This window comes from Necator americanus, chromosome III, assembly GCF_031761385.1.
Source record: "Necator americanus strain Aroian chromosome III, whole genome shotgun sequence".
Classification (NCBI taxonomy): Eukaryota; Metazoa; Nematoda; class Chromadorea; order Rhabditida; family Ancylostomatidae; genus Necator; species Necator americanus.
Window position 1 is genome coordinate 12,716,806 of NC_087373.1, and position 16,893 is coordinate 12,733,698.

At 43.1% G+C, this 16,893-nt stretch overlaps 4 protein-coding genes across 5 annotated transcripts; 1 reads left to right on the forward strand and 3 right to left on the reverse strand.

Annotated features, from left to right (window-relative positions):
* Nucleotides 1-2: 2 nt before the first annotated feature.
* Nucleotides 3-3,858, forward strand: RB195_009394 (uncharacterized protein; the record flags this gene model as incomplete). 2 transcript variants are annotated; one of them, XM_064189936.1, is made up of 4 exons in its annotated part: nt 3-63; nt 117-234; nt 1,837-1,891; nt 3,739-3,858. In XM_064189936.1, the coding sequence occupies 4 exons, from the start codon at nt 3-5 to the stop codon at nt 3,856-3,858; spliced, it is 354 nt and encodes a 117-aa protein (XP_064047518.1). The 2 variants fall into 2 exon arrangements, with proteins under 2 accessions (XP_064047518.1, XP_064047519.1); XM_064189935.1 differs by lacking the exons at nt 1,837-1,891; nt 3,739-3,858 and adding an exon at nt 883-1,033.
* Nucleotides 3,859-6,916: 3,058 nt separating this feature from the next.
* RB195_009395 (uncharacterized protein) lies at nt 6,917-7,297 on the reverse strand (the record flags this gene model as incomplete). The annotated part of the gene is made up of 1 exon (XM_064189937.1): nt 6,917-7,297. The coding sequence occupies one exon, from the start codon at nt 7,295-7,297 to the stop codon at nt 6,917-6,919; it is 381 nt and encodes a 126-aa protein (XP_064047520.1).
* Nucleotides 7,298-7,626: 329 nt separating this feature from the next.
* Nucleotides 7,627-7,947, reverse strand: RB195_009396 (uncharacterized protein; the record flags this gene model as incomplete). The annotated part of the gene is made up of 1 exon (XM_064189938.1): nt 7,627-7,947. The coding sequence occupies one exon, from the start codon at nt 7,945-7,947 to the stop codon at nt 7,627-7,629; it is 321 nt and encodes a 106-aa protein (XP_064047522.1).
* On the reverse strand, nt 7,627-8,195 carry RB195_009397 (uncharacterized protein; the record flags this gene model as incomplete). The annotated part of the gene is made up of 2 exons (XM_064189939.1): nt 7,627-8,000; nt 8,096-8,195. 2 exons carry the CDS (start codon nt 8,193-8,195, stop codon nt 7,627-7,629), a joined length of 474 nt encoding a protein of 157 aa, XP_064047521.1.
* Between the last annotated feature and the right edge of the window lie 8,698 nt (nt 8,196-16,893).

The window sequence follows — 16,893 nt, forward strand, 5'->3', positions numbered from 1 at the left end:
GGATGGAGTGTCAGGAAATTGATCAAATTGTTTGGATCTTCAAGAGAATAGATGGAAGCAAAGGTGTAGTTTCCAGACACAAACGTAATCATGAACAATTCCTCCACGTGATCTAGAGAAAGACGTGTTCGCCATGTTCGCCACCTACGTTGCACCGGTGACCCAAACGATGCAGCATATCACGCGTAGTCGAATGACAGCAGACCGTAACGCCTCTAGGATTGACCAGTTGGGGTAACTTCTGCTGTTTATTTGAATCATACTAATTGGATCGCGGATCCTGGACGACAGCCAAGTTTTTATCCGCAAACTGAATTTGCGGATAGAAATTTGTCTATCCTATTCTCCTTTAGTTTTTACTATAGTACTGACGAAAATAATCATGGTTCCAAAAAAACTATCATATGCAGAACTTTTCCTCTTCTCCTCTCTGACTAATTATGATATTAGCATTTCCGGGATCTTACCTTTAACAAGAATCATCTTTTGGCGTCAGTAAATCCTTGGTCAAAGAGGTCATCAGGATCGAGCTTTACATAGAAGAATTTTTGTCTTACGCACTAGGATTTCTATCCGCAAACTGAATTTGTGGTCTTACTATCGCTCTCATACCAAAACGTCACCTTCATCACTGCGACTGGTTTGTCACCTCACATAAGACGACCAGTAACGGTAACTGACTGCACTGGCGCACTGCTACGCAGAAGTATACGACGACGGTCAACAGAAGTTAAATAGGATTTTTAATGAAGGAAAAAGAAATAAAAGAAAAGAAATAAAGAAATAAATAATAAAGAAATAGAAGTCGCATTGAATCTAATAAATTAACAACAGCTTACTGATCACTTAATATCCAAGGATCTTTTTTAAATAATAGTTAAGATATGATAAGACACTGCATATGACGGGTGCAGCGCAGTCGGTAGGAGGTTTCGCCGTGGCCGCACAATTAACCGAAGGTTCGAATCCACCAACCAGACCCTTCAGCTCTCTGTGGTTGGAGCCAGACTTGTCTAAGAGAATAATGACTTGATTCATCGGCTTGCCTCCGCAAATCAATAGCAATCGTAGAGTTGCACGCGCGTTTAAATCAATAAATCAATCATCGCGTTCAATTCAAATGAATCTCAATCGGTTCTCAAATAAGTATAGGCGCATCCTCATAGGGATTGATCGACGAGGTCGCGCTAGCTGAGATGAGAATCTAGCACAAGAAATAAGTGCCGTGATCACAACTGTGCTAATTGATTAAGGACCACTCTTTAGTATCCGGAAAGATTTTTCAAAACGTCGCTGATACAAAAATATCTAACGCCTTAGCAGTGTAGAGAAAAACCTAAAGACGACTATCCTACTGCGACATTCAAAATATTCTGAGAGGTTTTTGAACGAGTATTATCTTTTTTCCCCAAGATACATGCGTTCTCGCTTTCTGGCAGCAATATGTGGAATGGAACTCCGATACCTGAAACGTCACACACGCTTGGCATCTTTCTTTACTCATGGATATATTTTGCGGTGAATTATAGAATGACATTTCCATGGACTGTGTTCCATCGGAGTATTCGGAGTATGAGTTGAGATTACTTCTCAGGTACTCTTACTCTCATTGGCACGCTAAATCGTCCGGAAAATTATGCTAAAAAACTTTTTCTTTTCCTCCCGTTGGAGGTGGGCCGATCCCTGCAGCAGTGCAACGCTGGGCCGACCCGTGACGAGGTGCGAGCAAGCCCACGACCTCGTCCGGTTCCAAAAATCAAATAACCTTAACGAGACTCATTCGAATCTCTATCGAAGGTTAATTCGATAAGAACAGAAACTAAACTTTGATCTTAGCCAAAAGGCCGAGAAGCGATACCGCCAGGTGTCGATACCTGCTGCCGCTCGCCTGGTGAGTCGTACCTTCTGCGGGCAACGCAGCGCGATGCGAGATAGATCGCGTAGGAAACGCAGACACACGTAAGAAATCGCAAAATATGCTCTTCAAATCCTCAGGTCAACATATTGGGATAGTATTCTTTACAGATAGAAAAACTAGAAGTTTATATAAGCGGGATAAACGTACAGTAGAATTCCTCTGACTCGTCACTACTCAAGGCATTTTTGAAATGGAAGCGACCTTCGATGAACTGTTGATACATGCGAAATTTTAACTTCCAAGTTTATTGCGCGGATTTCGTACCAATACTTTCCCAACCCTGGGTGTATTTTCAGACCTGCGCGTGCGTTTTTTCAAGATTTCTTACGTCTGTCTGCGTTTCCTACGCGACCTATCTCGCATCGCGCTGCGTTGCCCGCAGAAGGTACGACTCACAAGGCGAGCGGCACCTGGTATCGACACCTGGCGGTATCGCTTCTCGGCCTTTTGGCTAAGATCAAAGTTTAGTTTCTGTTCTTATCGAATTAACCTTCGATAGAGATTCGAATGAGTCTCGTTAAGGTTATTTGATTTTTGGGACCGGATGAGGTCGTGGGCTTGCTCGCACCTCGTCACGGGTCGGCCCAGCGTTGCACTGCTGCTGGGATCGGCCCACCTCCAACGGGAGGAGAAAGAACAAAATCTATTGATTAGATAGAACTAGGAACAGCAATTCCATTTCCTTCAGGGTACAAAGACTCTAAATTGAGATGTTGCATGTCACGGAAGCTTTCTGATTGATTGTGCTAAGGTTTCTGAGAGCTGAATACTATTTTTTTAATCAAGAAAATCCATATGTCCGACTCTTGACACGGAAGCTTTCTGATTGATTGTGCCAATAATTGGCTAATAGTATAGTTTACAGCCTATTTTTGTGGTGATCATCATGGTTCCATACCTTACAAACTTTTTTCAGACGGTAAATGCAAGGGTTTTTATTAACAGAACTGACCGGGTGAAAAATATATAAATATATAATAAAATAGATTGGATAATAGAAAATTCAGAAATAAGTGGATGATAAGCCCTCACTGTAAGCCAGCCATGTGCTGCGGAAGTTCCTATGAGTTCTGAACGTCAGCGAGGAAAAGATGAATGGAAAGAAATCAGGGCGAAAACGAAATGAAGAGTGATCCAGTTGCGTAAGGGGTGCAGCGGTAGCGGATAGAACCTAGGACGGGGGAGGAAGTTGGTCCTGCTAACACCATACCTCGCTGGAGTTCGCGATGACCCGAACTCCAAGCCCTATTTCCCCGTACCGCTTCGAGCGCAGACGCTTACTCATCTGCACCGTGCTTCTCGTTTTGACTCGACAGTAGGTTACCTTTGCTTGCCATTTTCGATTGCACTCTGATCAAATTGTTTTCGGATTCAAACACTTCTTTATAGAAGGAAAACTCAAGGAACTTTCAATCTACTGGAAATCCTCGAAAGGTCTCCATCTGAGATTACTTGCGCAGATTTAGATTTTCACCTCCCCACCAGAATTCACAGAAAGCGTGTTGTCGTCTCAAACCAAAGAAATGAAGAGTGAATGAATAGATTCTTCAAGAATTTGTGTTTTCCAGAGATTAACTGAGATTTGAGTACAAAGTTGAAGCGGAAAATTGTAAGTGAGAAATAACTACAGGTATGAAAATAATAACAACGCAATTAAAAACAAATTAAACATGGTAACGAACTAATTTCGAGGACTCGATCCGCTCGTTATCGGTCGATCTCATGTCGTAAATTTGACATAAGAATTTTCATGATTAAAAAAATTAGTATTCGGCTTTCAGAAACGTAAAAATCAGACAGCTTTCAGAATCTCAATTTAGAGTCTGGGCACCCATTGGATAGCTGTTCCTAGTTCTATCCAAGCATTAGATTTTGTTCTTTCTCCTCCCGTTGGAGGTGGGCCGATCCCAGCAGCAGTGCAACGCTGGGCCGACCCGTGACGAGGTGCGAGCAAGCCCACGACCTCATCCGGTCCCAAAAATCAAATAACCTTAACGAGACTCATTCGAATCTCTATCGAAGGTTAATTCGATAAGAACAGAAACTAAACTTTGATCTTAGCCAAAAGGCCGAGAAGCGATACTGGAAGGTGTCGATACCAGGTGCCGCTCGCCTTGTGAGTCGTACCTTCTGCGGGCAACGCAGCGCGATGCGAGATAGGTCGCGTAGGAAACGCAGACAGACGTAAGAAATCTTGAAAAAAGACGCGTTTCAGATCTGAAAATACAACATAGGGTTGGGAAAGTATTGGTTACAGATATCCGCGCAATAAACTTGGAAGTTAAAATTTCGCATGTATCAACAGTTCATCGAAGGTCGCTTCCATTTCAAAAATGAGAGGCCTTGAGTAGTGAAATGGAAGCGACCTTCGATGAACTGTTGATCCCTTGCCTATAATTTTAACTTCTAGTTTTTCCATCTGTGTACGGATTACGTACCCCAATATGTTGACTTGAGGACCCTGAGGAGCATATTTTTCCAGACCTAGGCGTATTTTCAGACCTCGTGTTTTTTCAAGATTTCTTACGTGTGTCTGCGTTTCCTACGCGACCTATCTCGCATCGCGCTGCGTTGCCCGCAGAAGGTACGACTCACCAGGCGAGCGGCACCTGGTATCGACACCTGCCAGTATCGCTTCTCGGCCTTTTGGCTAAGATCAAAGTTTAGTTTCTGTTCTTATCGAATTAACCTTCGATAGAGATTCGAATGAGTCTCGTTAAGGTTATTTGATTTTTGGGACCGGATGAGGTCGTGGGCTTGCTCGCACCTCGTCACGGGTCGGCCCAGCGTTGCACTGCTGCTGGGATCGGCCCACCTCCAACGGGAGGAGAAAGTACAAAATCTATTGATTGGATAGAACTAGGAACAGCAATTCCATTTCCTTCAGGGTACCCAGACTCTAAATTGAGATGCTGCATGTCACGGAAGCTTTCTGATTGATTGTGCTAAGGTTCCTGAGAGCTGAATACTATTTTTTTTAATCAAGAAAATTCATATGTTCGATTCTTGACATGTGGTTCCCTCAACTGAATTCGTTACCATGTTTTATTTGTTTTCATTAGCGTTGTTATTATTTTTATAGATGTAGTTATTTCTCACTTACAATTTCCCGCTTCATCCTTGTACTCATATCTCACTAAGTCTCTCGAAAACTGAAATTCTTGAAGATTTCTTCTCTGTTTATTCACTCATCATTTCTTAGGTTTGAAACGAAAACACTCTTTCTGTGAAATCTAAATCTGTGCAAGTGATCTTAGACGGAGACCTCTGCAAGATTTTCAATAGATTGAAAGTTCCTTGAGTTTTCCTTCTAAAAAAGAGTGTTTGAGTCCAAAAACATGTCGCAATGCTTGTGAACAGCGATGTTGAGTAAAAAAAGAGGCTTCGGTTTTTTTTTTTGGTAGCAGATTAGTCGTCACTCCTAGAAACATATAACATCGAATACAGCAGCGAATGTAGTAGAAAAAAGGAAAATCTGTCTACAAGTGATGACTAAAGGGTCCGTTTCTTAGCACACCACGGCTGCCACACACGAGACGTGAGCCAAGTGTCATCCGCCCTTTATCATTCGTAACCTGCTGTACCGCAATTCGATGCCCGGCCTTTTCGCAGAAAAATAGAAAATAAGAAATAATAGTATAAAAATACAAAATAAACAAATAAAAGTAGAAGAATAGAAATAGAAATACAAGAAAAACCATATGAAAAAGCTCCCAGAAACCAGTGTTGAAGGTTTTAAATTGAGAATCTGTGGGCGGTGTACCACGAAAGTGACATAATTCGGGAACTTGTTGGAAAATATAAAGTTTGAGGTTTAGATTACAAATGTTATCGTGGCTGCGCTCAATTCTCCTCAACATCCTGAAAAAAAACGGTGTCTGTTCCCACAAGATGCTCCACGCTTGTGCACGCGCCACATCCACGAGCGGGTGGTCGAAAGATAATGAGCTTTCCTCAACAGCCCATTCAAGTGAAATCAATGAAAAGGCTGCTGAGTGGACCGAAACTTGTGCATAGAATAGCGTTCTAACGTAGGGACAAACGTCGGATAAACTGTTGAAAAACCGACGGTGAGTGACTGACGGGCACTGTCGCTCGCTCTTATGTTGTTCTCAAAATGAAATTTTGAGAACAATTTATATATCATGGGATTCTCCTCATTCGGAGCTCTCCAAAAGCTGTCATGTAGTTGAGAAGGCAGCAAAATGCCATAGAAAGTAAAATTCCCCTTGGTCACCTTGATCATCATGACTCCCGTTGATCTTCGAACTGGTCAAGCGGGCGCCAGTAATTCTTCCATTTGTCCCAATCGCGTGCTAGAGTTGCTCAGTGGTTCCTCCTTTCGCGTGGGATACGAAGAGCATCATATTTTTCTTTCAAGGACTTCGTGAAGAAATCTGACCATCGGGTCGGTGGTCTTCCTGTAGTGCGCCTAATATCGCGGGGAACCCAGTCGCTCACAGCTCTGGTCCAACGGTGGTCAAAGTGCACCTTATTTTACTTTCCTTGGCAAACGCGGCGACGTTTCTAATCTTGGATCGCTAACGTAGGAGAGAACTTCCAATTCCGTCCCTCACCTGCGTGAAGCGGGATACTCCTAGCGTCACTCTCTCAACTGCGTGTTCAATGACGCTCACCGCGTTTTCTTCCTGCTTGCGAAATGCCCAGATTACCGAAGCATAAGTCAAAGCAAGAAGTATGGGAGAAGTGAGCACGGAGCCGGGTGTTCCTGGTCTTCTTCACTACATCCTCGATGCTCTTATACGCTCCCCAAATCGCTCGTCTCCTCCTGTCCAGTTCGAGGGCCAGTTCGTTCTTCATGTTCAATTTGCGACCCAGATAAACGTAGCTGGTGCAATCGCATATGTTCGTTCCGTTGAGCGTGAATGGGGCATAAGAGACCCAGCCGTTACGTACTTCGGGCGGGAGAGCCTATGGAATGACATGTCCGTCTTCCCTCAGATGGTGAGAAAAAACGTGGCATGGCTGTGGATGAAATCAGAGTAGAAGTCGTAAATGATTTTTTCCGTTCCCCTTCTCAATGGTTGTTCCCTTCGGGTTCCGGAGAGCAGTCATCCTTGTCTTGCAACTGGCGAAGACTCGACGTGCATAGCGGATGCTTTTACCCGCCTCTGCAACTTCAACCAGCACTTCTGCTCTTCTCTCTTTAAGGTCTTTCTTTATGGCCTCTCTGCAAAGTCTTGCGAGCTTGGACGTGAGTCCTTGGTTCCCTGCGGCTCGTGCTGCTCCACGCTGGCGTATCAGCTCAAGAGTTTCAAGAAACAGGCGTCTCTTGGTGGTCTTAAAACTCTCAGCCTTCTTCGTGCAGTCGTGAAGGTGTTCAACGAGTCGGTCATATTCCTCGTGGATGTTGTCCATTGCGGGATCTTCCCAAAAGCCGGCTAGCGCAGCGAAGAGATCCCAGTTGATGAAAGTTCTGGGATTTCTCTCTCTGAGCTTGGCGGCTTTCTCTGCTCTCCGTGTGAAAGAAATCTTCCTCGAAGAAGGCGATAGTCCGTTCAGATATAAAACTTTGGTACAACAGCAACATCCATCAAGTAAAACCTTTTACTGACGATGATGTGGTCTATTTCATTATGGTGGAGGTTTTTTTTTTTCAAAAACAAAAAACAAACCATCCACCGGGTGACTCCCACGTCCAACGTAGAGAGAAGGGCTTCTGGAATTGCGGGTTCCCATGAATGGTCTTAGCCGTCAGCGGAACTCGGAGAGCCTCTCCCCTGTTCATTCCATTGTAGGCCGTGGATCCCGATGTAAAGTTCCTCAGGAGTTCTTCTTAGGCCAAGTTTAGCGTTGAAATCGCCAATTATGACCTTGTAGAAGGCATGATCTTCTCGGTAGAACTTCTCCAGGTCCATATAGAAAGCTTCGGTTTCTTCTTCATCGTAGCTTGATGTTGGAGCGTAAGCGACGAAGATAGTCAAAGCTGGTGTTGGACCACACCTTCTCATCCGCAGAAGTCCGATTCGGATCGTAAGTTGTTCAAAAGAGTCGATGTTCTTTGCCATATTCGTGTTGACGAGGACGCCAACTCCACCAAAACCTCTACTGTCGCATGTTCCTAAGAACAGTTCTTCTTCAGTTTCATATACGGCGTCGAGAGGATGACGTCGTCTCGTCTCGGTCAGTCCAACGACGTATTCTTAATCTTAATACTTCTAATCTTAATCTTCTTAATCTTCCTGGTTTGCATCATCAGATCTTCGATGGCCGCTTCCGATGCGAGCGTAAGTGCGTTATAAGTACAGATCGTCATCCTGGTAATTTTCTGTTTCCGCAGCCTATATGACTCCTGCAACCCCGTCCTTCCTGGCGCTACCGTACCAGGCTTTCCTCCGGAATCAGAAGATTCTTTTCTCTTTTCTGTTGCTGTGACATGCAAAAAATTTTAAAAACCCATGGGCAGGTTGCAAGCCTCTAGTCCCATGGGTTTTTGAGAGAACATCCGTTCTCCCGGAATGGGCATGAAGAGCTTATTTGTTGGAGGCGACTCCAAACCGCCTCCCTTGCACCTCCCAGTCACTTGATTGCAGGCTTTTGGCCGGACCGACGTGCGGGATACGCTAGTATTATGAGCCGATCCTGGCACAGCAGAAACAGGGAGTCTATCCCCTGAATCCACCCGCGTCTCTGGGCAAGCACAAGGTTGCTTATGGTCTGCGATTAGCCCCCTATACGCCACCTGGAGACTGGCAACGTAGCCTCGCTACTAACCGCTTGTGATCCCTCTAATGAGTTAGTTCCGTGGAAACAAAAATTCCTTAAAAAGCAATAGTTGTAACCTCACATAGCCAAAGGGCATAGTAGAGAAAGTGTCCAAGAACTGAATCTTTCATGTTCCATCAGAGCGTTAGAAAAAAATGTTGAAGGCAATCACCTGAAATTGTTGAATTATTATTTCCTTCCCATTTGTACGATTTTCGATTATGGTTCGGCCTAATTTTGAACGCTTGTTACAAGGACACACGTTATCAAATAGCAGATGAAACTACGATTAAGCAGAACCATATCTGACTTCTGTAAAATTTCTGTTGCTTGTGGACAGACGAGCTCCGTTCGTGCAATAGAGCAGCACAAACTTCGTAAGGTCCATTTTTTACCACCCCTCCCCTCCTCTCCCTCCTCATACCGTTTCTCTACTCGGCATCTCCGTTACTCACCAGAACAGATTTCAAAGTGAAGAAACTCAAGTGAAACCGTTAAAACACATAAACAGTGCACCTCAATTTATAAAGCTCTGTTTTTTTCTGGAAAGGATTTTCGTACTCTCTTATAGCAGCGTCTTTTCATAACTCTCTTTCGCAACGAAGAAGATGGAACTTTCGGGCTAACTTGATGCAGCAATTTCAACACTAGACTAATTAATTTATGAAGAAAAAATAAGTTTGCCATAGCACCTTGAGTTCACCGATGTCGTTTCCAGCGCGATTCGAGGCTCTTTGTTTACTGCGAGAATTCTCACGGCCCGACTATATTAGCACCTGAGCTAGGGCTGTCCTATTGAACCTATTGGCAATTACTGGTGTAGCGTTAGAAGGACAACACGACGTGGACGACGAAGATTTTTGATTAAAATGACCTCTGAACTAGTCTTTTCCGAATAATTCAGAACTAATTAAAGATTAAGAATAATCGAATTTACTTTACGAAGAAGAAGTGATGAATGTTGTTGATTGATATGACCGCTCCAGTTCAGCTCAGTTCCGTCAGGTGATGCAATGAGATTAGAAGTGTCCTGTTCTTTTTTTGTGTTGTAAATGCAACCACTGTCCACTCAGCAGCCTATTCATTGGTTCCACTTGAATGGGCTGTTGAGAAAAGCTCATTATCTTTCGACCGCCTGCTCGTGGATGTGGCGCGTGCACAAGCGTTGAGCATCTTGTGGGAACAGACACCGTTTTTTTCAGGATGTTGAGGGGAATTGAGCGCAGCCACGATAACATTTGTAATCTAAACCCCAAACTTTATATTTTCCAACAAGTTCCCGAATTATGTCACTTTCGTGGTACACCGCCCACAGATTCTCAATTTAAAACCTTCAACACTGGTTTCTGGGAGCTTTTTCATGTGGTTTTTCTTGTATTTCTATTTCCATTCTTCTACTTTTATTTTATTCATATTTTATTTGTTTATTTCGTATTTTTATATTATTATTTTTTATTTTCTATTTTTCTGCGGAAAGGCTGGGCATCGAATTGCGGTACGGCAGGTTACGAATGATAAAGGGCGGATGACACTTGGCTCACGTCTCGTGTGTGGCAGCCGTGGTGTGCTAAGAAACGGACCTTTTAATCATCACTTGTAGACAGATTTTCCTTTTTTCTACTACATTCGCTGCTGTATTCGATGTTATATGTTTCTAGGAGTGACGACTAATCTGCTACCAAAAAAAAAAAAACGAAGCCTCCTTTTTTACTCAACATCGCTGTTCACAAGCATTGCGACATGTTTTTGGACTCAACACTCTTTTTTAGAAGGAAAACTCAAGGAACTTTCAATCTATTGAAAAGCTTGCAGAGGTCTCCGTCTAAGATCACTTGCGCAGATTTAGATTTCACAGAAAGAGTGTTTTCGTTTCAAACCTAAGAAATGATGAGTGAATAAACAGAGAAGAAATCTTCAAGAATTTCAGTTTTCGAGAGACTTAGTGAGATATGAGTACAAGGATGAAGCGGGAAATTGTAAGTGAGAAATAACTACATCTATAAAAATAATAACAACGCTAATGAAAACAAATAAAACATGGTAACGAATTCAGTTGAGGGAACCACATGTCAAGAATCGAACATATGAATTTTCTTGATTAAAAAAAATAGTATTCAGCTCTCAGGAACCTTAGCACAATCAATCAGAAAGCTTCCGTGACATGCAGCATCTCAATTTAGAGTCTGGGTACCCTGAAGGAAATGGAATTGCTGTTCCTAGTTCTATCCAATCAATAGATTTTGTTCTTTCTCCTCCCGTTGGAGGTGGGCCGATCCCAGCAGCAGTGCAACGCTGGGCCGACCCGTGACGAGGTGCGAGCAAGCCCACGACCTCATCCGGTCCCAAAAATCAAATAACCTTAACGAGACTCATTCGAATCTCTATCGAAGGTTAATTCGATAAGAACAGAAACTAAACTTTGATCTTAGCCAAAAGGCCGAGAAGCGATACTGGCAGGTGTCGATACCAGGTGCCGCTCGCCTGGTGAGTCGTACCTTCTGCGGGCAACGCAGCGCGATGCGAGATAGGTCGCGTAGGAAACGCAGACACACGTAAGAAATCTTGAAAAAACACGAGCGCAGGTCTGAAAATACACCTAGAATTGGAAAAGTATATTTTTGTGGCTGGTCCACCAATTTATAGTCGCTGGTAAATTAGAAAATAGATGCTTTTCGGTAGCTTTCAGAAATCAAATTAATTCAAATAGCTAGGCCTCGTCAATACGAATCGATTGATGAACCAAGTTACCAAGAAAAATAAATGAAAACTGTAATAATATGTGAAAAGAACATGTTTTCGATTTCGTTGTCATTTATTTGAAACTTGACGCAAAACTGATGGGTTTAACTAAAGTAAAAAATAGTAACATAATTGCTCGGTGCGAATGAGCCGCTTAGTGCTTCTATGGAAGAAGTAAACTTTTAACGAGAGCCATAATTCCTCTAAAGAACGTAACCAATCCATACAACATGAGCGGTCCTGCTTAGTAGCCTTTTCAGTCTATTTCCAACCATGACATGATCCTATTCTCCCTCGCTGGAGAGCAACATGTGGAGATGGAATTGCGATGCCCCAAACATCACGCGCACGTCTGACATCTTTCGCTGCTCCAGTGGAAAAAGTGAACGTGATAACACGCTTTCATATTGTGGTGAATTATCGTCACAAACAGATGACAATGCAGTGCTTCTGTGAAAATTTTTCTCGGAACTAGAATGCCGAATAATGCTCACATAACAATTCACCCCGAAAAACGTTGAGCTGTTGCTGCGCGAATTCGAGACCACTGCTCAGAGCTTTCTAGAAGATGCCTTGCGTTGAGCGGGTGTCTCTAGAGCTATACAATGTTTTTTATTTTTCCTCCGGCTGGAGGTGGGCCGATCCCAGCAGCAGTGCAACGCTGGGCCGACCCGTGACGAGGTGCGAGCAAGCCCACGACCTCATCCGGTCCCAAAAATCAAATAACCTTAACGAGACTCATTCGAATCTCTATCGAAGGTTAATTCGATAAGAACAGAAACTAAACTTTGATCTTAGCCAAAAGGCCGAGAAGCGATACTGGCAGGTGTCGATACCAGGTCGCTCGGCTCGGGTGAGTCGTACCTTCTGCGGGCAACGCAGCGCGATGCGAGATAGGTCGCGTAGGAAACGCAGACACACGTAAGAAATCTTGAAAAAACACGAGCGCAGGTCTGAAAATACACCTAGAATTGGAAAAATATGCTCCTCAAGTACTCAAGTCAACATATTGGGGTAGTAATCTATACAGATGGAAAAACTAGAAGTATATATGAGAGGGATAGACGATCAATACAACTCTTCTGACTCCTCACTACTCAAGGCATCTCATTTTTGAAATGGAAGCGACCTTCGATGAACTGTTGATACATGCGAAATTTCAACTTCCAAGTTTATTGCGCGGATTTCGTACCAATACTTTCCCATCCCTGGGTGTATTTTCAGACCTGCGCGTGCGTCTTTTCAACATTTCTTACGTCTGTCTGCGTTTCCTACGCGACCTATCTCGCATCAACAAGCGGGCTTTGCCCGCAGAAGGTACGACTCACAAGGCGAGCGGCACCTGGTATCGACACCTTGCGGTATCGCTTCTCGGCCTTTTGGCTAAGATCAAAGTTTAGTTTCTGTTCTTATCGAATTAACCTTCGATAGAGATTCGAATGAGTCTCGTTAAGGTTATTTGATTTTTGGGACCGGATGAGGTCGTGGGCTTGCTCGCACCTCGTCACGGGTCGGCCCAGCGTTGCACTGCTGCTGGGATCGGCCCACCTCCAACGGGAGGAGAAAGAACAAAATCTAATGCTTAAATAGAACTAGGAACAGCTATCCAATGGGTGCCCAGACTCTAAATTGAGATTCTGAAAGCTGTCTGATTTTTAGGTTTCTGAAAGCCGAATACTAATTTTTTTAATCATGAAAGTTCTTATGTCAAATTTACGACATGTGAGATCGACCAATAACGAGCGGATCGAGTCCTCGAAATTAGTTCGTTACCATGTTTAATTTGTTTTTAATTGCGTTGTTATTATTTTCATACCTGTAGTTATTTCTCACTTACAATTTTCCGCTTCAACTTTGTACTCAAATCTCAGTTAATCTCTGGAAAACACAAATTCTTGAAGAATCTATTCATTCACTCTTCATTTCTTTGGTTTGAGACGACAACACGCTTTCTGTGAATTCTGGTGGGGAGGTGAAAATCTAAATCTGCGCAAGTAATCTCAGATGGAGACCTTTCGAGGATTTCCAGTAGATTGAAAGTTCCTTGAGTTTTCCTTCTATAAAGAAGTGTTTGAATCCGAAAACAATTTGATCAGAGTGCAATCGAAAATGGCAAGCAAAGGTAACCTACTGTCGAGTCAAAACGAGAAGCACGGTGCAGATGAGTAAGCGTCTGCGCTCGAAGCGGTACGGGGAAATAGGGCTTGGAGTTCGGGTCATCGCGAACTCCAGCGAGGTATGGTGTTAGCAGGACCAACTTCCTCCCCCCGTCCTAGGTTCTATCCGCTACCGCTGCACCCCTTACGCAACTGGATCACTCTTCATTTCGTTTTCGCCCTGATTTCTTTCCATTCATCTTTTCCTCGCTGACGTTCAGAACTCATAGGAACTTCCGCAGCTGGCTTACCGTGAGAGCCAGCTGCGGAAGTTCGTATGAGTGGCCAGCCTAAACAAAAATATACGATGCTCACGTTGTGTTGTCCTTCCAACGCTACAGCAGCAGTTGCCTATGGCTTCAATAGGCCTGCCCCACCTGAGGTGCGAAAATAGCCGGGCCGTGAGAATTCTCGCAGTAAACGAAGAGCCTCGAATCATTCTTTGAACGATATCGACGAACTCGAGATGCTATTCGAGACAAACCCAATTTTTTCCTCAAATTAATCAGTATTTTGCTCGAACAGTTACATCAAGTTAGACCGAAAGTTCCATCTTCTTCCTTGCGAAAGAAAGTTATGAAAAGATTTTGCTACACGAGGGCAAGGAAATCATTCCGGAGAAAAACAGCCTTATAAATTGAGGTGCACTTAGTGTTTCATAAGTTCCGCCTGAGTTCCCTGAATTTAAACTCTGTTCTTGTAAGTAGCGAAGGTGCAAAGTAGAGAAAAAGTAAGAATAGAGGATTAAAAAATCAGAATTTACAAAGTTTGTGCTGCTCTAGACACGAACGGAGCTTGTTTGTCCATAAACAAAAAAGATTTTACAGAAGTCAGATATGGTTCTGCTTAATCGTAGATTCACCTGCTATTTGATAACGTGTGTCCTTGTAACAAGCGTTCAAAATTAGGCCGAACCATAATCGAAAATCGTACAAATGGGAAGGAAATAATAATTCAACAATTTCAGGTGATTGCCTTCAACATTTTTTTCTAACGCTCTGATGGAACATGAAAGATTCAGTTCTTGGACACTTTCTCTACTATAACCGTAAGTTATGTGAAGTTACAATTTTTGCATTTTGGGAAACTTTGCTTTCGATAGGATTTTGCTGGCTTCTCAATTACATTGTAGTTTTCGGAGAGTTCCCAATGAGGAGAATTCAATGATATATAAATTGTTCTGAAAGTTCCATTTTTCGACGAGATGGCCAAGCGACGATGGCCGTCGGTTTTTCAATGTTCATGCATAGTATTGTAGAGGATCCAATCAGACGTAGCGTGGAAACCTGGTGGAAAACATGGAGTTCAGGGAAAAGACTAGGAAAATGAGTGTGGGCTCGCTCAGTTCCTCCTAACCGTTCTGAAAAACGGGGTGGGAAACGTTTATAGCTAAGTTTCCGAGGTACGTTAGAACGCCTCACTCTTGTACACGTTCCGGTTCCCTTAGCAGCCTATTCATTGGTTTTGCTTGAATGGGCTGTTGAGGAGACCACATTCGACCGACTTTGAGTGCAGCCACGGTCGTACTCGTAATCTTAACACCGAGCTCTATATTTGCCCATAGGTTTTCCAACTACTGGTTCCATGATACGCTGCTTTTAGATATTCATTTAAGACCTTCAACACTGGTTTCTAGAAGCATTTCATATAGTTTTTATTGTATTTCTATTTATTTCATGTATTTAATATTTTCATTTTTTTATTTTTATTTTCTATTTCTCAATTATCTATGTGCCTGGTCCAATAATTTGATGTGATTAAGAGAATAAGTTTCGACTACACGACTACACTACACGACTACATCACCAATCACAGCGAGCGAATAAATCTTCCGGAATTTTCCGGAGGTTTTTAAAGTTCAGATTTATTTCAGTATCTGGATCTCGTCATTACTAATACTAGGAGTATTCAGCGATCACAAAAGCCTTATTGAGTACACACGTAGTTACGTAGTTACGTACTTGGCTCACGTCTCGTTTATGGCAGCCGTGGTGGTGCTAAGAAACGGACCCTTTAATCATCACTTGTAGACAGATTTTTCCTTTCTTTCTCTACTACATTCGCTGTATTGAAAATTATATGTTCTATAGAGTGACCGCGGGCGGGTGAAGCGTTGTTGCTTAGAAGTCCGTTGTAGCCACATGGTCGGTGGCTCCAAACCGCACTAGGGCAAACCAAACTTTGCATTCTTCAGGTATTATGTTATATTATACTTTGCGTTCTTCAAATGTGGATAGATTGGTGCCAGAATTGTCTGGGAGGATAAAAACACTGACCTGACTATCGGCTGGCCCCCACAAGTCATTGTATAGGCCCGTTCCAGAACCTCAACGATTACGAATAACAGTAAAACGCGTTAGCGCATCCCAAATGGATTGATACGTCAGTGACTTCACCATTTTTTTACTGTCATGGAGTGACCACTAGTCTGCTACCCATGAAGGAGGAAGCCTCTTTTTCACTCAACATCGTAGCCCTTGAGTGCGTGCCTCAATGCAAGATCCATTAAGCGCAAAGAAGGTGCGCCTTGAGAAAAAAAAAACTCGGAAATCTCATTAATGTGGTATCCGTTGGATGAAGAGTAACGCTATGTTTGTAAGGGAATCAGGATCATTCTCCTCATGCTTCTTTGACAATCTTCATATTTTATTTTAGTAGGTAATAAAAATTTCAATTGTTTGATAAAAAAAAATCTACAAGTAAGAAAGAGGTCTAAGGAGCAACATTCTGTTGCATGTTTCCGAAACTAAGCTAGACGTTAGAGCAAAATGCTCTGAACTAGTATCGCAGAGGCAAATCTCTGGTTTGTTTTAAAATTATTTTTGGCGTGGAATTCGATGGTAAGCCGATCTTCCGGTCCACTTCCGATCAAATGATAAACAATCCGATAAACATAAACACTCTGATAGATACGCGACCCCCCTTGTACCGTATCTTTGACGGACCTAGAGTAGATCTCTGCGCTACAGGACCTATTCCTAACTTCGACCTCTGGCTGGAAGCCAGCAGCCGACTGTGCTGCAGTGATGCAGTCGAAGCTATCGAAGACTAGTTCTAGTCTGCACGTGACCACTTGCACGACGTTGTAGCATGAATCAAAAGATTTTGACCGGACTGTAGGTGAATGGTGAGTGAAGGGGGGGGGGGGGCACCCTGTGGCCCCCTTATTTCACGAAGTAAATAATAAAATCAGTCGCGGCCCTAAGACCTAGGCATTAGCTTTAGAGGATCTATGAAATGTAAGCTAAACTTACTAAAAGAAAAAAGTAAGTTAGAAAGAAAAGAAAAGAAATAAGTGCGCCACTGAGTGGCTCTCAACTACATTCTTCTCGGGCTTTGTTTTGTCGGAAAACT